Raw genomic sequence first — 21,624 nt, forward strand, 5'->3', positions numbered from 1 at the left:
TCTCTCAAGTACGGCAAGCAGCCACCGACTTCATTTTCCCCCGTAGAAGAAGTGTGCTGCTTCTTCTACGGTAAGAAGAAGCCGCCAACCTTATTTTCCCCCGTAGTAGAAGAGAAGAAGCGCGCGGTGCATGCTGGGATATATGACTGCGGTAGGCATGTCGTTTCTGTGTGTTTATGTAAAAACCCCAAAATGGCTCCTATTAAGAGACACGCTTACGGCGCAGAGTTTAAACTCAAGGCGATCAGTCACACAGTAGAACACGGGAATAGAGCAGCAGCGAGATAATATAACATTAACAGCAGCGACACTGACTCGTTTAATGACGACTTCGACTTTGTTGGATGCCGTAGTCGCCCAACTGTTTGATTCGAACACTGAAGAAGAAGAATTTGAGGGACTCGTGGATGAGGAATAACTTAATAAAGTGAGCTTTACGTGGTTATTTTGTGTGTTGTGTGACATTATCGTTTGAGCAACGTTGAGTTATTGATATATCATTGCTTTGCACTATTTCGAGTGTTACTATATTGTGATTGCACTAACGTTTGATTTACCGTGACAGTATCGGACTGTTTTTTACTTGTGTATTGAATCAGGGAAAATAATAATACAGCTGTTTATTAATTTTGGGAGTGAACAGAGTTGTCAGAACGCTGGTTTGTAATCTATTAATGAAGTTTGACTGACCTGACTTTTTTTTTGACATTCCCTTTAGTGCAGCTCAATCTAACGTAACCCCAGCCTCTACTGTAGCATCTATTCTATGCGCCTTATAGTGGGGTGCGCCTTATATATGAACAACGTTTTAAAATAGGCCATTCATTGAAGATGCACCTTATAACTTGGTCCGCCTTATAGTGCGGAAAATACGGTACTTGAATTTATTTTTATGTAAAAAAAACACACATTTTTAAAGTGTTGCGTTTTTTATTTTATTTTGTAGTAGTAGCGACTTCCTCCCGGTCAACTTCCTTTGTTTTAACTTTATCCAAGAGTGCATGCAAGTGACATTGTGGCCACATTAGGACCTGCGTGCGTTTACACTGCAGTTTAATAAAAATCCCATTTTAGTTGCAGTGTAAATAATCAGCTGGATAAAATCAGCTTTAAAAAAAAATCAGATTTGAGCCACTTTGGAAAACATACTCAATGTGGTCTTTTTAATCTCATCTCAAGTGTTTCCAATTGAAGCAACCAGGTTCGATATAGAAGTGAAGAAGTGTCTTTTGTCATATTGTTACATGTAGCAAAGATACGGTACACTGCATCCAAAATTCAAGTACAATGCAATGTTGGCTTTATCGCAGCCTCAAAAACATGAAGGGACTTAAGTGCTGAAGTTGATGCAAAGTAAGATTTGACAAGGAACGCCCACATTTTATAGTTACTCTACCCAAAAGGTGCATCTTTGACAAAGGCAAGTACTAGCATAATGGGGATAAATGCAGCCATAATCCATGCAACTTTTCCCACCACCCACCTACGCACATGGAAGAATAAAGAATAGTCTTCATGCCAGATGACTTGCTGCCCAAACAGTAGTTCTGCCAATCTTTTCCATTTGCATGTCTGTGACGACAAACTACTTATTACAAACGCATGTAGAGATGTTAACGATATGATCATTTAATATCACTGTTATGACCAAAACGATCATGTTCATCATTATTATTGTGGCATCGATGAATGTATTCAAAAAGTACTAATACACACATTAAAATATTTCGACCAAGTATTTTATTCTTTTAAAACAAATACACACATTTTTGGAAAACAAACCATTTTGCATGTTTTCTTTTTCTTTTGCATCACGAATAGTTTTTTAGGCCTTGCGCACATTGCAGGTCAATTCAGATTTTTTTTGCCCATATGTGAACTATATCGGACTTTTTCATGTCAGTGTGAACACTGCAATTCCAAATTTTTCATAATCGACCAAGGCCACTTTTGTATAAATCAGATAAATATGCGATACATCATCAATGCATGTTTTCATGTCAGCATTCAACCTAGCGAGCTGGCGCCAGTCACTCCGTACGTTTATCAAAGTTCAGTTATCAGTTATGGTTTTCTGATCATTTTGATTTAAAACGGTAAAACCAACTGTAAGGAATTTTAACGCGGTTACCATCAACACTGATAATAGTTACACCCTTCCATGTACAGGGTTAGCGGTAATTGATACCTGCGACGGTGGGAGCGTGATTATGGGCACGGTCACATGACGTCATCGCCTAATTTGCCATGATAGGGTTTTCTTTACAAAAGGCTAATAAACTAAATACATACATTTTGAAAAAATATTTTATTAATTAACATATATTCATATATCATTTTGCCATATTTTCAATTGTTGTTGCTTATTGTACAATGTACTTTGACAATTGTTCAAGTGTTTAGAGACTTAATACCATATTTTTCTGACTATAACTCGCAGGTTTTTTTCATAGTTTGGCAGGGGGTGCGACTTAAACTATGGTGCGACTTATGTGTGAAATCATTAACACATTACCGTAAAATATCAAATAATATTATTTAGCTCATTCTAGACGTCTAAGATTTCATTGGATTTAGCAATTAGGAGTGACAGATTGTTTTTTAAACGTATAGCATGTTCTATATGTTAGAGTCATTTGAATGACTCTTACCATAATATGTTACGTTAACATGGCAGGCACCTTCTCAGTTGGTTATTTATGCCTCATATAACGTACACTTATTCAGCCTGTTGTTCACTATTCTTTATTTATTTTAAATTGCCTTTCAAATGTCTATTCTTGGTGTTGGGTTTTATCAAATACATTTCCCCAAAAAATGAGACTTATACTCCAGTGCGACTTATATATGTTTTTTTTCCTTCTTTATTATGCATTTTCGGCAGGTGTGACTTATACTCGGGAGCGACTTATACTCAGAAAAAATACGGTACTAATTTAAAAAATGACTAGCAACAAATGTGGTATTTTTGTCTGGGGTTATTATAGAGTGTACTCGTGTTTAGAGACCCTTCTTCTGTCCCTTGATGTGCCTGACAAATTGCAAGCTGCACAAGCATGCCGTCACACTTGCTTGGCGCTAGTGCTCAAGTTGGACTTTCTTTCCTTAAAAGCTGCCACTGTCCTCTTAATATTTGCACATTTTGTAGACGGCTGTTGTTACGTCCACAACGCAGACATGCTGACTGCGCTGCACACAATCGCGTGCGTCTTGTTTACATCCAGTTTCAGCAGCGCTGTTTTCAGTAATCAAAGTCTTTTTTTGGTGGGGAATTTTCGGTGCATCACTAGACAATAGTGCACAGATAATAGGCGGTATATACAGAGTTGGTGCTAGAAATTTAAAAAATGGGGTCCCAGGGACCCTATCAAGTCATAAAAATGGGGTCCCACAGTACATTTTTGGGTCCCACTTTTTTGTAAGCGTTTCGAAAAGAAATGATAAATGTATGCATTATCATGTTGTATCTCACATTCTATATTGTGTTTCAGAAAAAGGTCGTCAAACGTTAATTCATAAAAAAAATAATACAAAAGAAAATCCCTTTTTTTGCATGTGTACATTTATTTAGTAATAAACATTAATTCACTTTCTTTTTTCCTTCATGGATCTAAACTTTACCGCTGCCGGAAGTTTTTTTCTATATTTGTATTTAGTATAAAATATTTCAGTATAAAAGTGCAAAAAGTGTTTTGCTTGGGTCATGAAATAATGATAATGGTGTGCCAGGGCATACAGACATTATTTATTCAACACTTAAATCTGTAGTCTACATCAACTTCAGATCTATCCCTCAATTCAATTCATTTTTTATGTTGTTTTGTTTGTTTTCTGCCCTTTTTGTCAAAGAAAACAGTTTTTTTATGGCAAACACAAATTATGCATATATATATATATATAAATATATATATATATATATATATATATATATATATATATATATATATATATGACATGTTGTAGAGCAGTGGTCCCCAACCACCGACGCAGAAGAATTTTTAATTAATTTAGTATTTTTTATCACACTCAAAGACATGCACCTGGGGATAGGTTGATTGGGAACACTAAATTGGCCCTAGTGTGTGAATGTGAGTGTGAATGTTGTCTGTCTATCTGTGTTGGCCCTGCGATGAGGTGGCGACTTATCCAGGGTGTACCCTGCCTTCCCCCCGATTTTAGCAGAGATAGGCGCCAGCGCCCCCCGCGACCCCAAAAGGGAATAAGTGGTAGAAAATGGATGGATCACACTCAATTTTTTACTCTATGCCACTGGTAAGCGCAGGGGTGAGAAGAGGTTTTAAAATTAATATTAGCGCCTGCTTACTTTTACCGTATGCCTTGAATAAGCGCAGGAGTGAGGAAAAGGTTTTAAATTAATTAGCGCCCCGGCGGCTATTCAAGGAAATACGGTATACATATATATGCACATTACCCTAATGTAGGATGTTAAAAATGTTACAAAGTTACATTGCCGCAATAGTTAAATGTTGTATTGGTAACAATCTCTGGAAGCAGTAGAACGATGTCTCTGAACAAACTGTTGTCAAACATAATGTTTCTTCTGTACTCAAAGCACTGCCAATCTACCCACCAAAAACCTGTGTGTATTTCAGATGTGAGCCCTGTGTGATCAATAAATATAAAGTATTCATGCCTTCCCATGGCGTCCCTCACAGCTGTTGTAGGTGAAACCTGCTGTTTAAACTTTGCACATGAAAACTGACCTTCAATTTATCTTCCTGCAGCCACAATAAACTCACTTATATGTTTAATGGAGGCTGAAATAAATAAATATAGAAAAGGCTAAAAATGCTTTCACTAATTACTTTCTTTCCCCTACGTGCTCCACTGTCGTCAGTAATTTTCAAGAGGGAAAAGTAATTTGCAAAAATATTACAGTCCCCAGTGTGACGTCTGTGGAAAGCTATCACTGATCTGCGGAGCGGAAAATTGGTTCAAAGTTTTAAGTCGAAAGCTTCTAAAAACATGGACAACATAGACACAGCTAACTCAAGCACCTTGGATAAGACGACTAAAATATGACATCAGATCTACCAAAGAAGCTCAGTACCACAAGAACGGCCCTAGCAGAGCATGCAAAGGAAATTGTTTCACATTACATTCTTCACATTCCTATTTCAGCTGTGTTTTGGCAGCTGCGGGGCAATTATTGCTACCGGGAAAAAAAAAAACGTACTTCGGGCTGATGCCACGTAGAGCGAAGCTTACCTGCACGGTCAGCCTTCAAAGTGTCCCAGACGTTGCAGTTAAAATCGTCATAGCCAGCCAGCAGTAGGCGGCCACTCTTGGAGAATGCCACGGAGGTGATTCCACAGATGATGTTGTCATGTGAGTACACCATTAGCTCCTGGTCAGCACGCAGGTCAAACAGCCGGCATGTGGCATCATCTGAGCCCGTGGCAAAGGCATTGCCATTAGGGAAGAACTGCAAGAAGAGAGAAAAATAGAGTGCTTTAATTTACACTGCATTTCTTCGACCCGACTCTCTCGTTTGAGTCACACATCTAGAATGTTACAAAAACGGCCGCCTTTCATCTCCGTAATATCGCTAAAATTCGTTCCATTTTGTCCACTAGCGACGCTGAGATCATCATTCATGTATTCGTTACGTCACGTCTCGATTAATGTTATGTATTATTTTTCTAGCATTAAAAGATTACAGTTGGTACACTGTACACTTAATATGTGACTTTAAGGTTTTACTACTTACGTATAAAATACTACACAGTCTAGCTCTATCGTATCTTGCCGATTGTATTGTACCATGTCCGAGCAAGAAATCCGCGTTCAAAGAACTCCGACTTATTAGTGATTCCCAGAGCCCAAAAAAAGTCTGCGGGCCATAGAGCGTTTTCTATTTGGGTTCCAGTACTCTGGAATGCCCTCCCGGTAACAGTTCGAGATGCTACCTCAGAAGAAGCATTAAAGTCCCATCTTAAAACTCATCTGTATACTCTAGCCTTTAAATAGACCCCCTTTTTAGACCAGTTGATCTGCCGTTTCTTTTCTTTTCTGCTCTTCCCCCCTCTCCCTTGTGGAGGGGTGGGGCACAGGTCCGGTGGCCATGGATGAAGTACTGGCTGTCCAGAGTCAGGACCCGAGGTGGACCGCTCGCCTGCGCATCGGTTGGGGACATTTCTGCGCTGCTGACCTGTCCATCTCCGTTCGGGATGGCGCCACTATGGACTGGACTCTCACTATTGTGTTTAATCCACTATGGACTGGACTTTCACATTATTATGCTAAACCCACTCGACGTCCATTGCACCGGTCTCCCCTGGGGCTGGGGGTAGGGGGTCCCCCACATCTGCAGTCCTCTCCAAGGTTTCTCATTGTCATCCCACTGGGTTGAGTTTTTCCTTGCCCTGATATGGGATCTGAACCGAGGATGTCGTTGTGGCTTGTGCAGCCTTTTGAGACTAGTAATTTAGGGCTATATAAATAACCATTGATTGATTGATCGATGGGCTTCACGGTGGAAGAGGAGTTAGTGCGTCTGCCTCACAATACGAAGGTCCTGCAGTCCTGGGTTCAAATCCAGGCTCGGGATCTTTCTGTGTGGAGTTTGCATGTCCTCCCTGTGAATGCGTGGGTTCCCTCCGGGTACTCCGGCTTCCTCCCACTTCCAAAGACATGCACCTGGGGATAGGTTGATTGGCAACACTAAATTGGCCCTAGAGTGTGAATGTTGTCTGTCTATCTGTGTTGGCCCTGCGATGAGGTGGCGACTTGTCCAGGGTGTACCCCGCCTTCCGCCCGATTGTAGCTGAGATAGGCGCAAGCGCCCCCCGCGACCCCAAAAGGGAATAAGAAGTAGAAAATGGATGGATGATTGATCGATTTTAAAAAGAGATGAGGTGAAATACAAGGCGTTGATTTTTGTACAGTATGCAATTGATGCCTTGTTTAAGAGAGGATGGTATAGCTCGGTTGGTAGAGTGGCCGTGCCAGCAACTTGAGGGTTCCAGGTTCTATACCCGCTTCCGCCATCCTAGTCACTGCTGTCGTGTCCTTGGGCAAGACACTTTACCCACCTGCTCCCAGTGCCACCCACACTGGTTTAAATGTAACTTAGATATAGGGTTTTCACTATGAAAAGCGCTATATAAATATAATTCACTCCACTTAAAAGCTAAACATAATCACAATTTAAATGTTTAACTGTAACAAAATAAAGTTAAGTCCAGCCTACTGATTGTTGTTGACAAATGTGAACATGTCTACATGTAAAAGCAGCCTTGAGAGTCTGAAAACATCGTCTCTGATGGGAAAAAGTTGCTAGGATGCAGATACTAGCTGTGCGAGCCTGGGGAACCGCGGAGTCACAAAACACTCTTCTCAGTTTCTATGACAGCAAACCAGTAAGGCCGGGATCAACTGATGTTGCCAAATGATGTAAAGTAGGGAAATCCATTACTGCCATTGCATCAAGACAACACTTACTACACAATTTAAATTAGTGGAAATGCTCAACAATCAAACAAGTAAAAATCACAACGCTGACTTCTAAGTGTTTAACATTTATGTACGAGAGTTGGTCGCCTTACGCAAATGGCATTGATGTCCGACTCATGGCCAGTGAAGGTCTGCCGGCACATTCCTTCTCTGATGTCCCACAGCTTGGCTGAGGCATCACAGGCCCCAGACACAAACAGCCTGGTGTCAGGTGCCAAAGAGAGACTCATGACATCACCAGTGTGACCAGCAAACGTAGTGGTCTGCTGTCCAGTCTCAATGTCCCACAGAGCGCTGGAAGGAAACAAGAGAAACAGTGAAAATGCATCTATTGTACACATAACGTTAGAAGAAATGTATTGTGGTTTAAGCTTTTCATTTTTAATGGCATGCTAAGCAAGGCCAGTAAGAAACATGGTGAGCTAGCTTGTGTAATGTGAAAGGCAGCACAGTGATTGTGTAGCTGGACTGCATTGGGTGCAATACAGAAACTCACCAGGTGGTGTCTCCAGAGCTGGTGACAATCTGGTTGTCATCCAGGAAGCGACAGCAGGACAGGTAACCTGTAAGGATTCAACATAAACATTTATTAAGGCCTACTCTCTCAAAAACCTTCCCAGAGAAGGCAGAAGGAAAAAAAGAGATGCGAGTTCCATTCCATCGACAAACAAGGAAGGGTTTATCCCACCATCGTTTCATTAAAAAAAATCTATGTACTTTGTACAGGTCATTTTAGAAGATGGTTTCATAAGCAAACATTGTCTACTTCACAACTGCCTTCTATAATTCTTCTACAAGCAAGTAGTGTGCACATATTCGTCCCTACGGTGAAGGAACTTGAATGCTGACACACTTCCTGTGTCATGTGACACTGATCAGATGAATAATTCTTCCCTTCAAGCTCAAAACTTTCATTGGTTGGGGCGAGGATATAGATCCGGCAGGTTGTGCTTTCACACACATGACTGGTTGAGGTGGAAACCAACAACACAGAACCAAATATATGGTCAGGGGGTAGGAATACATAGAAAAAAAATAATCTGATATTTATTTAAAAAGGATTATTCATCCTCTGAATGAAATCACTTCAGTCTCGGGTTACTTCCATGAAGTGCCAATTAAGGGCTCCACTTGTCCCACCCAGAGGGGAAATTCTGACAAGTAAGTAAATAGCAAATTTTATTTATAAAGTGCTTTTCACAGATAAAATCACAAAACGCTGTAGAATACATAGTGGAATTAAAACAACAGAGGCAACATCATTAAAAAGATAAACGGATTAAAAACGGTAGTCAAAAGGTGCGTTAACTAAAAGTTTTACTAAAAAGAGAGGTCTTCAAATGTTTCTTAAAAGTGTCAACACTGTCAAGCTCACAGAGGGACTGGTGCAAGTTGTTCCAGAGTCTGGGAACAGTAGCCTGGAATGCCAGGTATTGTCATAGTGTAGTCGTAAAAGACAAATCAGCCTACCTGTGTGTCCTGCCAGCTCGCGGCTAACACGCACATTTCCCTCACGGGTCTTCAGGTTGTAGATGGAGCAGATGTTGTCCAAGCCCCCACAGGCAACATAGTTCCCAGAAGGGGCATAGGCGCACGTCATCACCCAAGAGGAGCGCAGTGGAATGGCATGGACCTGAAGAGAGGATATAAAACATGGCAAAAAATGTCAGTTGGACCTTGGGTAAGTAAGGCTGCAATATTAAGCTAACAGCAAGGGGAAAATAGTGACTAGATATATTAGTGCTGACAAATGATTAATCTTTTGATCTGATTTACCACACTTTCAAAGTGGGATGAACCACGATTAATCACAGGTTATTACTTGATTATATGATTTAAATTAACTCAATAAAGACCCACATATGTTTTGGAATTTGATCCATCTATCGCCCAGGAACATTTTACAAACGTTTTACTTGAATTCATTTATATGCTCAAAACTTGGTAACAGAATTTTCAAGTCCAATCAGAGTGTATTTTGTAGTGCTCATCATTGCACATATGCATTGACCTGATCACGGACAGTAGAACATCCCGCACAGTAGTCCAGGCAACCATCCATAGTTAAGGTAAAGGACCATGTACGGTCAAAATAAATTAATCATTACAATAGGGATGCAGAGATAAATGGGACCCACACAGTTATTAATACCGTTTTAAATTAAAACAATGTTCTGTTTTATTTTTTTTTTCTTTCTATTCCCTCCTGCACCAGTCCGGCTGCGCCAAACACTAAGTAAATCGATTTAATAAAGTCAAATTCAAATAGGACAACAAAAGAATTATCCCACACTTCTCTTTTCTTAAGCAAATCTGTACAGCAGATATGGGCAACGACAACAACAGTAAGATTTGCCTGAGAAACCTGATTAATAACTGTACATTGGTAAACTCCCAGACTGTTTGCTACCTTAAATACTAACATGAAAAGAGAAATTCACCTCTTTCCCCATTAACAGACAGTATACCAAATCTAAACTCAAATACATTCGTCTGAGCATCTAAGATATTTTAAACAGAGAGTGATTGTTTGGAAGTAATTTTACAGAGCACTCAAGGACATCTGAATGGAGCTGACCACAACGCCTGCCATAAATGTAAAAAAATAATTATATTTCATTTGCGACGCACTTTCCAAAAAAAAAAAATATTTAAATTGCTACAGTCCAAATCAATATTTAAAAAAATAAAAGTACAGTCATTAAAACAGATAAAACATTAAGACTCACTTTTAGTGAAGAATAAAAAACTATATATACATACACACGTATACAGATACACACATACATATACATACACAAACACACATATTTTACACAGTATATATATATGTGTGTGTGTGTATGTATGTGTGTATCTGTATACGTACACACACATATATATATATACACAGTATACACACAAACACACACTTTTGTGTACTTTGTGCCATTTACTGAACATGCCATGTAGACATCAGAAATATCATTTTTCATGTTCTTATTGGTCATGACAAATACACAAAACATATACAACAATATTTGGCAGAGAAGCTGAATAATCAAATTATATCATTTTGCATTTGTGATTGTACCTTGTTTGTGGTGTAGCTATCCCAAATAATGAGCTTGCCATCCTGGGAGGCACTGACCAAAAGCCTGAAAGAAACAAAAAGATGGCTCAACACGATGCAGCATTTTTTTTTTTCAAACAATCAGTTTGTCTGTGTTCAATTTCACTCAAATTAAAAACAAACATTTAAACATAGATGGTATTTAAAAAAGAAATATTCTTCTAAGGAAAAGATAGTAAAACCTTTAACTATCTATATGCACCACCACATCTATAAACATCACCCAAGGCTTGTAAATTAATTTGTAAAACCACATGAAACGTCTAAATCAAAAGCAATTATCTCACAGCAAATGTTTTTTTTTTTTATTACACATCGAAAAACTCAGGGGTGACTGAGGCTGAGCTTTTCTATCTGGGTGAATTCAGCAAGTAACTACAGCGACGGCCCCAATGGACAAAGGAGCAGTGAGCAAGGCCCAGTAAGGCCCATGGGGAGCCTGCAAATCTTAACTACCGTGACACACACGCACAATGGACATGCTCGACAATATGATGAGGATTTGTACCAATCCTAATTTAGATGACACACTATCCTTACTATCTGCTTAGCCATTTCTAGAGGACACAGTGGCAATACAAAAAAGTATTTGGGTTTAGTTGCCTATACTATTGAAATTTTGTATTAAGTGTAATACTACTATAAACACGAGAGCAACCTATTTGAAGAGCTAACAGATGCAATAAATCACCAATCTGACACGTGTTGGTTAAAAAGAAAAAAATACCTATTTTAGATGTTAGTGTAAAAAGTGTTATAGCGTTGAAATGCAACTGCGCCCACTTGTGTCCATTGGGCTAATAAGAGCAGACATGACCTAGACATTGGATAAAACATGTGTCCCTTGTTGGAGAGCAACATCTCAGCTGGTTGTCTAAAAAATACAATAGCCTCTAGGGAGTAAAACAGTAGCAGATGAAAGAGTAAAGCAGCCATATGTTAAAGAGGTGAGCATTTTTTTTTTTAATTTGACTGAGGTGAAGGTGAGGCAATATTGCAGTTTTCCCCACATGGCACAATGGTTGCTGCGGTATGAGCTGTGTAAAGACTAAAAAAAAAGGTTTTGGAGAAGCAAAGAATGCTGTTTATATAGCTTTACATTCCCGAAACCTGAAAGGCTGACTCCATTTTGATTATTTTCCCTACCCACATACCCAACACTCAAACAGGACACACAACACAGCAGACACACTGCAGAATGTGACGTTATAAGCATTCAACAAAAACGTAGGCTTACACCGTCTAAATAGACTACAGTCGACTTGTTAGAACACTGGGTTTATGTTAATGTAATTGATCGCTTTGAGCGGATGTTAAAAATAGAAGCCAGGCTTGTGAATGCAGGCAAGAGCTATTGTGTGATTCCAGGACTTTAATGTGTGCCCCGAGGAGAAACACCCAGTACAAAGAGATCCAAGCATGCTTTTATACCAGTTTCCTGCATTTAAGCAAGGGGGTCAGTCGTTAGCATGAAATATTTAGTTAATGGACTGACTGGAGCAGAAAATAAATTACCTTGAATCAGTGCCCCAGTGCATGGCATAGATTTTAGCCAGATGCCCCCTCAGTGTCCTACGAGTGCGCATCTGAATTCGGCCAACAGGGTCAATGTTAGCTGTAATCTAAACAGAAACAAAAGAAGAAATATGTTTCACACAAGATGGTAGAAAAAAACAGCCTCTATGTACTCAACATGATTATGTTGTTGCATGTATTAGTCTGAACATATAAATTACCTGGGACAGGGTAGCATCAGCACACGCTTTCCTGGCATCCTTAAACACAAAGCAGACACATTATGACTAACGTTTATGAAATTGTTATTATTTGAACACATTTTAAAAAGTTTCAATCCAAAGTGTGCAATGCATTGACGGCAAACATTTCAAAAACAAACTAAGACAAAGAGGAAAAAAAACATACAGAAGATGGACTTACTCTGATCTGGTTCTTGAGCTGCTCAGCCTCCTGGCGTAGCTGATCCAGTTCACTCATTTTCCTCTGCTAATGGTGTGCTTTGCTCCGCCGCCTAGACTCTTTCTGATCTGCAGGAGATACGATATAACAAAATAAAATTTAGGTCCGAAATCATTTCTAAGCAGTGCATCAGCATTATGTATTGTAGTTGCATGCTGGACTTTTAACAACACAGTAATATGAACTAAAACTATTTTTCCTACAATTTTAACAGTTTCACATCCAGTCTTCAGATCCCAAAGTTCCAGGAAGTCACAATAGCCAATTTCCAGGCAGCTCAAGATTTACTCTTGCAAGCTAAAATATGTAACCTAGCAACAAGCCCCTGGCAGACACTTCAAGCTTGGATTCGAAAATTACATGATAGCGTTTTAACTCTAAACAGCATAGCACTGATTAACACCACATTAATACCCAGTAAAAAAGAAAAGATAGGAAAAAAAAAAAAAAGAAAAAAAAAAAGAAGAACAAACTTTACCCCACAAATATTGCCAAAGCCAGGCAAGGTTCCAGGTATTTAGAAAGCAGACAACGAGACCCAGTTGGAACACTACAGGTGAAACACAGGTGCACGGTAGATGGGGAGTCGGCTGACAAAACTGTCGCTGCTCTGGACTCTAGACTCTCAACTATCCTCCAATGTCATTCCTATAATCCTGGAACACAGTTGATTCAGCTCCTCCAGCCAAATCCGGTTAAGACAAAACCTGCTGATGATCCTAAAAGCAGTGGCTATTCAGCTGACCCCAATCCACGGGTTGAGACTCTTAACACAGACACTTTCACTTTCTTTACATAAAGACAAATCGTACGGATAACTGTAATAAACAAAACGGTGACAAAGACTAAATTTGGCAATTTCGACTGAAGCAAAACTGCATTTTAAGTTTACTTTGCTCATTCAAGTTGTGCACCAGGATAAGTTTAGCCATCATATGAAATCTATTTCTAAATAATCAACCACTGTGGTAATTAGAAGCTACTAAACAGCTTACTTCCCCGTTTTTCTGGGCTGTGATACAGGTGCTTGTTCCAGGGTTGCATTGACACCTAACGGAACACTTTATCCTTCAGGCAATCCACACTCCAGGAGCTAACTGTCATCTGATTGGTTAGTGAGCTAAATGGTTCTACAAAAAAGGAAGGAGGCTTAACAATCTGCTCTAAAGCCATGAAATAGCTTATAATAATGTCACAAGCTAATTCTTATGTCTAGAAATAAGAGTTACAGAACATGTCTACATTACACATATTTTTCATGACAAAAATAGTTTTAGGGAAGATATGACGAACCGTTTTCTAATGCATCTGTCCAGTTGACAGATTGAGTTTTACCTGTAGACATTCCTCTGCCTTATTATTATTTTTTTTGCTAATGGTAAAGACTAGAGGTGGAAAATGAGCTTCACACCATGAAGTTACCTGAAGAGGATTGCAAACCTTTTCAGCTATTTTCCCACTGCATATCACCTGTGACCTGTCACTCAGCTGGAGACTTGCTTCCTCTGAGTGATAAACTTGCCCATTGTCAACCAAACTGACATGTTTTAGGTCAAAACTGGAACATCAAAATCAGATATGTGTCTTAAAACTTACAATTTGATTTTGAATCTTGGGGTGACGATTCGATTAAGAAAAGATTCTCTAATAACAATCAATACTCTTGGAAATAAATGGTGACAATTCCAAGATTAACTACATTCCCCTATAAGGTTGCAGCCATCGATTATTTTAGTAACGGGGTAATCTATTGAATAGTTTGTTTGATTGAGTAATCAGATAAAACAAACTTTATAGCCTCAATGTGTATTATAGGCAAACTAGTTGAAATAAAAAAAAATCTGCTTGCTTTAGAATTCTTTTTTTTTTTTCCAAATATGTGCACACAAACATTGAAATTAAACTTTTAACATGTGCATTAATACAAATTATATATAAAAAAAAAAAACACAATCTATCCGCTTTTCGCCGCCACACAGATCAAGACACCCACACACCACCGGTCTCATGTGCGCTCTATTGCAGCAGCTGTGTGGAATCTATGTCTGCATATTTAAAGTTCCAAGGACTATATGCAGTTGAGATTTTCTCAATATTTATCACAGACACTCAGACGATTAATTGAAGAAAAAAAAGTTTTTTCTTATCAAATTAATCGATATAATCAATCATTCCAGCCTTATTCATTTATAAACTAAAAAATAAGGGCACACACTTTTTCAGCCGGCAAGCTACTAATTAAATGTCCAAGTCAATAATGTACTGAATGGAATCAGCTAGGGATGCACAGTAGTTGCTAATAGGTTCCACATATTTTGAATATGACATTGTGAAAAAACTACCCATTCTGTATGGAAGTGGTCGGATTTAGATTTCTACTTTGTCGAGTTCTTCTACATCCCACTGGATGTGAATTCTCCCTGCCCACTGGGTGTGAGTTTTCCTTGCCCTTTTGTGGGTTCTTCCGAGGATGTTGTAGTCGTAATGATTTGTGCAGTCCTTTGAGACATTTGTGATTTGGGGCTATATAAATAAACATTGATTGATTGATTTTTATACTCTTTAGAAAAAACACATCAGAAGCCAACTTTGTAGCTCAGTAACTTGCGTAATAGGCCTGGGCGATAAATTGCAACAGCATATTTTTTGTCCCTGGGAGCTTTCGTAGCTTCTGTGCTTCCCCTAATTTACTTATGGAGATTCACACACACAAATAGCAGGAAATGGCTAATGCTCGCACAAACGGGAGAGAAATGTTGGTTCCAAGGACAAGTGTTGTCAGCGGTTTGGTTTTGTGGCAACAGGCGTAGAACAAATGACTACGCACTACGGGCTGGGCGATATGGCCTTTTTGTAATATCTCAATATTTTTTAGGCCATATCGTGATACACGATATACATCTCGATACTTTGCTTTGGCCTTGAATGAACACTTGATACATATAATCACAGCAGTATGATGATTCTTTGTGTATACATTAAAACATTCTTGTTCATACTGCATTAATATATGCTACTTTTAAACTTTCATGCAGAGAAGGAAATCACCATTAAGTCAATTGACCAAAACTGTATTTATTAAACTGTTATTAAGCAGTGACACAAACGTTCATGTCATTTCCAAAACAGAAAGTGCAAGATTTTCACAGAAATTTTAGGTGTCAAATAAAAATGAGCTGCATAATAGGAAACCAAATAGTATTCCTCCTTCACTATGTGGTAGGTTATTACGGACGTTATGAAATTATCTTCATTCTCTAGCAGGTGACTTTTCAAATGATGCTACATATTAGCAGTGATGGTACTTTTTACAGCAACGCTTGTGCCGCATGCTGGACTTATTACGGTTGTTTGTTCGACATATTCCCACTTGAAGCCAAACCACCGCCAGACGATGGACCTCCTGCTGTTTTTCTTGGGAATTAAGTCTTCCTTCATTTGCACCTTCTTTCTCTCATATTAGCAATCGCATGGCTCTGCTAGCATCACAGCTAACGCTACCCACGCTGCTACCTCTCGGTTTCGCGAGGGCGTATACGTATGTGACATACGACGTGAGTCACCTGACAGTATGTGACGTGTGTAAGAAGGTGCGCCTGCTTGTCTGTGAGAAGGAGAGACAGGAAAGAGTGGGAAGAGCCTGTAGTGTAACGCCCGCAGCTAAAAGCAACTGTGTGAGAACGTAAACTTGAATATCACGATATAGTCATTTTCTATATCACACAGAGACAAATCTGCGATATATCGTGTATATCGATATATTGCCCAGCCCTACTACGCACTGCAAAGTTTTGCAGCAGCACAACAAACTTATTCCAGCATCTAAAATCAAAGCATCCAGTCGAGTGGGGGAAATGCAACTCTTTACTCGGCTAACAAGAACATAACCAAACTCCAGCTATAAAGCACCTTACTGTGATGAGATTTACACAAGATATCATGTATAATGAGAAAGAAGCACAGTGGAAAATCATTAAAGCGGTTGCACTATACGTTACTAGAGATGTGGTACCCAAACAGTGGAAAAGCCAGCATTTATCCCCTTAGTAACACTAGAGCAGTGTTTTTCAAACTTTTTTGAAAACCCCCCACCCCAAAAAAAAACAACAAAAAAAACGGGCACACCACCAGCAGAAAACATTAAAAAATGAAACTCCACCAGGTCGTCTAACCTTATTTTGAGTTTGTTGGTGTTTTCTTGTGTGTCGTGCTTTAGTTCTTGTCTTGCGCTGTTATTTTGGTGACCCTTCCTGTTTCAAGTCTTCCCTTGAGCGCTATTCCCCGCACCTGCTTTGTGTTAGCAAGCAAAACTAATTAAGTTGTTGATATCCTCCTTAGTGAGGTCATTGTTGATTGCCAAGTCATGTACGGATGTACTTTGTGGACGCCGTCTCCGCTCCTCACGCTGCAAGTTTTTGCTGTCGACCAGCATTCTGTTTCTGTTTACTTTGCAGCCAGTTCAGTTTTACTTTCGTTTTGCAGAGCCATCCTTATGTTTCAATGCCTTTTCCTTTCCCTTTTGTTAATTTTTGGTTTAAGCGTTACATACCTTTTTACCTTTTCCATATTGGGTTCACGACAAACCGTCCTCATCTCACCCGACACGTTCCGACTTTTACAAAGCAAATAACTACCTGCTGCCCCCTACTGATATAGATGAATATTACATGGTTACCCTGCCAAACTCTACACCGCACAGAAAATAAAGGAACGGCATATTATTTGCAGATAATAATGATTGATTTGCAAAAATGTATTTTTTGGACCAATTAGGTGAAGTTGCATCATTTCCCCAGGCACGCCAGACAATATCTCCCGGCACTAGTGTGCGCCGCGGCACGCTGCAATAGAGAACTCTTAATGTTACATTTTTATTTACATAAGTATTTTATTCAAGACATACATTTTGCCTCCAATAGGATGCACTATATTGAATAAATAGATTTAATTAGGACAATGCATATAGATCAACATATGAGCAAAAGCCTCACAGTAAATATGCTTGAATTGGCTACAAAAGCTACATTTCATCCATTTTATATGTTTAGTATTTCGAAAAAATTGTTATACAAAGTCTAACTTATGCCTGTTCTAAAAGAACCATCTTTGTAAAGATTAACATTTTGCTAAGCGTAAGAAGCAATGTATGCATTACACTAGTTTTTGATCAAATGAAAGCAAAACTTGTTTAGAATAATCTGTCATATGTGTTAAGTTTCTTTAAAAAGTAAGTGGGAGGAAAAAAAACGACATTTAATTTCATGCAAAAATAATCGAGAGGTTTTATTTTTAGGTCATATCGCCCAAAACAATTGTGTACAAATTATTTTAAGGCTTTTATTTTGTTAGGGCAGGGAGAAAGGATGTAGCATGCCGCACTCTTACTGTGAAAAACAGAACAGTGACGTTCATCTTTAGGCCCGACACTGTATAATGGCGGGGGAGACAAAGCTTTGTTCAAATAAAATGTTATTTGAGTTCCTGCCTTCTGTCTTTTCTTCATACTTCAACTAACAAGACCCTCGGTTGTCATGTATGTCAATCAAGTGACAAATGTCAGTGAGGTTGGATGACCGACTGACTCATTTTATTGCTGTGCAATCAACAGGTCCAGACAAAGGCTCTGAGAAATCGTTATTACTCTTCCTTACCCAAGAAATTGTATACCGTATTTCTTTGAATTGCCGCCGGGCATGTAATATGCGCCTGCCTTGAATTACTGCCGGGTCAAACTCACAACCGAAAATTATAAGCGCAGGCTTGCTATTACTGCCGGGTCAAATTCGTGACGTCACGAGTGACACTTCCCCTGTCATTTTTAAAATGGCGGAGGAGATTTTTACTGCTTGTACTATGTGTAAACCAGGGGGCTTGTTCAACAGCCATACAGATCACACTGAAGGTTGTGATATAAAACAACTGTGATACTCTTACTAATATGCGCCACACTCTGTGAACCCACACCAAAAAGAATGACAAACACATTTCTGGAGAACATCGGCTCTGTAACACATTATAAACGCAACATAATTACCCAAAATGCCATGCATCCATGACTCTTGGCTATATTATACACCCCGCTAGCACCAACCCCCCCCCTCCGTGCGTCGGTTGAGGTGGGCGGGGTTGGGGGGGGCGTGTATAATATAGCCACGATTCATGGATGCATGGCATTCTGGGTAATTGTTATATTGCGTTTATAATGTGTTACACAGCCGATGTTCTCCAGAAACGTGTTTGTCATTCTTGTTTGGTTAGGGTTCATAGTGTGGCGCATATTAGTAAGAGTGTTAAAATTGTTTTATATCACAACTTTCAGTGTAACTGGTATGGCTGTTTGGCTATATCACAACCTTCAGTGTAACTGGCATGGCTGTTTAGCCATATCACAACCTTCAGTGTAACTGGTATGGCTGTTGAGCAAGTATACCTTGCAATCTCGTACGAGAAGCAGAGAAATGCATGCGTCCTGCCGGCACGCAGACAGCACGGTGTAAAGGGGGGCGCGATGACATGTTGTAGAGCAGCGGTCGCGTAGAAGAATTTTTTATTAATTTTTTTCTCTTAAATTTTTTTTTTTTACTGCATGCCATTGGTAAGTGCAGGGGTGAGAAGGGGTTTAAAAATTATTAGCGCCTGCTTACTTTTACCGCATGCCTTGAATAAGTGCAGGAGTAAAAAGAAGTTTGAAATTAATTAGCGCCCCGGCGGCTATTGAAGGAAACATGGTAATTTAAATTGTGCCCCAAAATTTGCTTTCGGCAAAGACGCGGCTGACTATATTTTCTCCTTCATTCAGAAACATTAGCAACATCTAACTTTGGCACCACTTGCTTGGAAAAACACTACGGTGGCCATTACCCAAATAACAGTATGTACAGCAAGTTGAAAACTTATTTGGGTATTACCAATTAGTGGTCACTTGTACGGAGTATGTACTGAACTGTGCAATCTACTAATAAAAGTTTCAATCAATCAATCAAAGCAAATAAGCACGAATATAGATGCTTTGAAAATATCTTTAAAACATTTATTGAAAATTTCCAAACGATGTCAGAATTTCATAAAAAATCATCACTCTGATTCTATTTTTTCCAGCACCCCTAATCGACAACATATCCCTGACATAACCACAATGAAAAACCCCAGGGACAGGTTGCTGTGAAGTAATCACCATCAAGTTAAATAGTCCAGACAATGTATGAATAACAATATTAATACACTATTTCACTCTTAAACACACAAAATAACTGGGCCAATGCAGCATCTTTGAATAAAGTTTGCTTGCAAACAAAACGTTGATACGGACAGTCCTTTGCCAGTGATTGCGATAAGCATGAAGGCGTGACTCTTATGCTGTGTTACGTACGGCAATACTGTATGCACCCAACAGAAAGAGCATTGACTCCATGCCTTCTCTTTCTGCCAGCTATTTTTAGAGGTGGAGGGGGAGGAGAAAAAGAGAGAGAGGTAGGGAGAGGAAGGGAGTGGGAGGGAAGCAGACTTCACATTTTCCAGCCACTCCTATCAGCGCCGACATCTCGTGTGCTGCACAGTAACTAGCATGGAGGAAGAGCCCTTTGACTTTACGAAGTCCTTGCACTCACGAATTTGAAATATTTCCCTTTACTAAAAAGTCACTATGCGTGTAAATACCTCTTACTATAACAGTGCACAGTAAAACTCTCAAATGATACACAATGGCATCTACCCTGTTTGTACATTGGAGCAGTGTTTTTCAACCTTTTCTGAGCCAAGCTACATGTTTTTCATTGAAAAAAATCCCGAGGCACACCACCAGCAGAAAACATTAAAAAAATTAAACACAGCAGCCGATATTGACAATAAAAAATCGTTCTCGCAATTGTTGAATACGAATTCAAGTCATAACCAGCCATGCATCACTATAGCTCTTGTCTCAAAGTAGGTGTACTGTCACAACCTGTCACATCATGCTGTGACTTATTTTGACTTTGTTGGTGTTTTCCTGTGAGTAGTGTTTTAATTCTTGTCTTGCGCTCCTATTTTGGTGTTGACTGTCATGTCGTGTACGGGTACTTCGTGCAGGCCGTCGGCTCCACACGCTGTAAGTCTTTGCTGTCGTCCAGCATTCTGTTTTTGTTTACTTCGCAGCCAGTTGAGTTTAAGCTTTGTTTTGCACAGCCATTCCTAAGCTTTAATGCCTTTTCTTAGCGGCACACGCCTTTTGTTTAGTTTTGGTTTAAGCGTTAGATACCTTTTTACCTGCAAACCATTGTCGTCGTTCCCGTCATCTACAAAGCAATTAGCTACCTGCTGCCACCTACTGATACATATGGAAAAATATTACACTGTTACTCTGTTGAGCGCTAGACAGCACAGACACTTTGCGGATTATAATTACTGGTTTGCAAAAAATATTTTAAATCCAATTAGGTGAAATTACATAATCTCCCACAGCACACCAAACAATATCTCATGGTACACTAGTGTGCACAGTGGTTGAAAAACACTGCGTTAGAGATTCATTACTTTTCCAATCAAAGCAATCTAAAATACCAGAAACACAAAATCTAAGAACACCAATCACCATCGACATCAACACAATATATCAGAACATTCCATGTCATGCCATCACTCTATATGTACACTCAGAAAAAGCCCCCTTTTGAATATTTTACATCCGAGTTTCTTTGAGCAGAGGGCTCAAAAAGGCATTAATCATTCAGAATGTCCTTCCTGGTCCAAGAACTGGGACCCTGTAAATCACAAGAAATAATATAGTACCGTTGGGGGGATTTCTGAGAAGTTGTTATAGTGACTGATTTCATGGACATCTGAGCTGCTGGTGCGACTGAACATATCTAAATGGGAAATCTTCAATTGGTTGGTGTGGCTAGCAGTGCATTTGGGGGTTCACAAAAAAAAGACTCGATGACATAAGGAGTAGGCAATGACATGCTCTGATGCAAAAGAGGATCGAGGCGAGCAATTCAAGCTGGAGGACAGGGCCAGATTAAACTAATGCGAGTGAACAAGCAGAGGACAAATAGGTTGGAACCACAAATGAACCCCTTGCG

At 39.4% G+C, this 21,624-nt stretch overlaps 1 protein-coding gene across 2 annotated transcripts in view; it reads right to left on the reverse strand.

Annotated features, from left to right (window-relative positions):
• The window catches only part of LOC133555211 (guanine nucleotide-binding protein G(I)/G(S)/G(T) subunit beta-1), a 65,986-nt gene that overhangs the window by 12,187 nt on the left and 32,175 nt on the right, over positions 1-21,624 (reverse strand). The window contains exons 1-9 of one of the 2 annotated variants that reach the window (XM_061904795.1): positions 13,044-13,207; positions 12,527-12,633; positions 12,325-12,363; positions 12,104-12,210; positions 10,550-10,613; positions 8,947-9,109; positions 7,973-8,039; positions 7,569-7,770; positions 5,230-5,446 (exon numbers count right to left, since the gene is read on the reverse strand). In XM_061904795.1, coding sequence (XP_061760779.1) covers positions 5,230-5,446; positions 7,569-7,770; positions 7,973-8,039; positions 8,947-9,109; positions 10,550-10,613; positions 12,104-12,210; positions 12,325-12,363; positions 12,527-12,583 — 916 coding nt within the window. In that variant the 5' untranslated portion in view covers positions 12,584-12,633; positions 13,044-13,207. Of the gene's footprint in view, positions 1-5,229; positions 5,447-7,568; positions 7,771-7,972; positions 8,040-8,946; positions 9,110-10,549; positions 10,614-12,103; positions 12,211-12,324; positions 12,364-12,526; positions 12,634-13,043; positions 13,208-21,624 lie in introns of those variants that run through there. The other variant, XM_061904794.1, reaches the window with a different exon arrangement.

This window comes from Nerophis ophidion, linkage group LG06, assembly GCF_033978795.1.
Source record: "Nerophis ophidion isolate RoL-2023_Sa linkage group LG06, RoL_Noph_v1.0, whole genome shotgun sequence".
Lineage (NCBI taxonomy): Eukaryota > Metazoa > Chordata > Actinopteri > Syngnathiformes > Syngnathidae > Nerophis > Nerophis ophidion.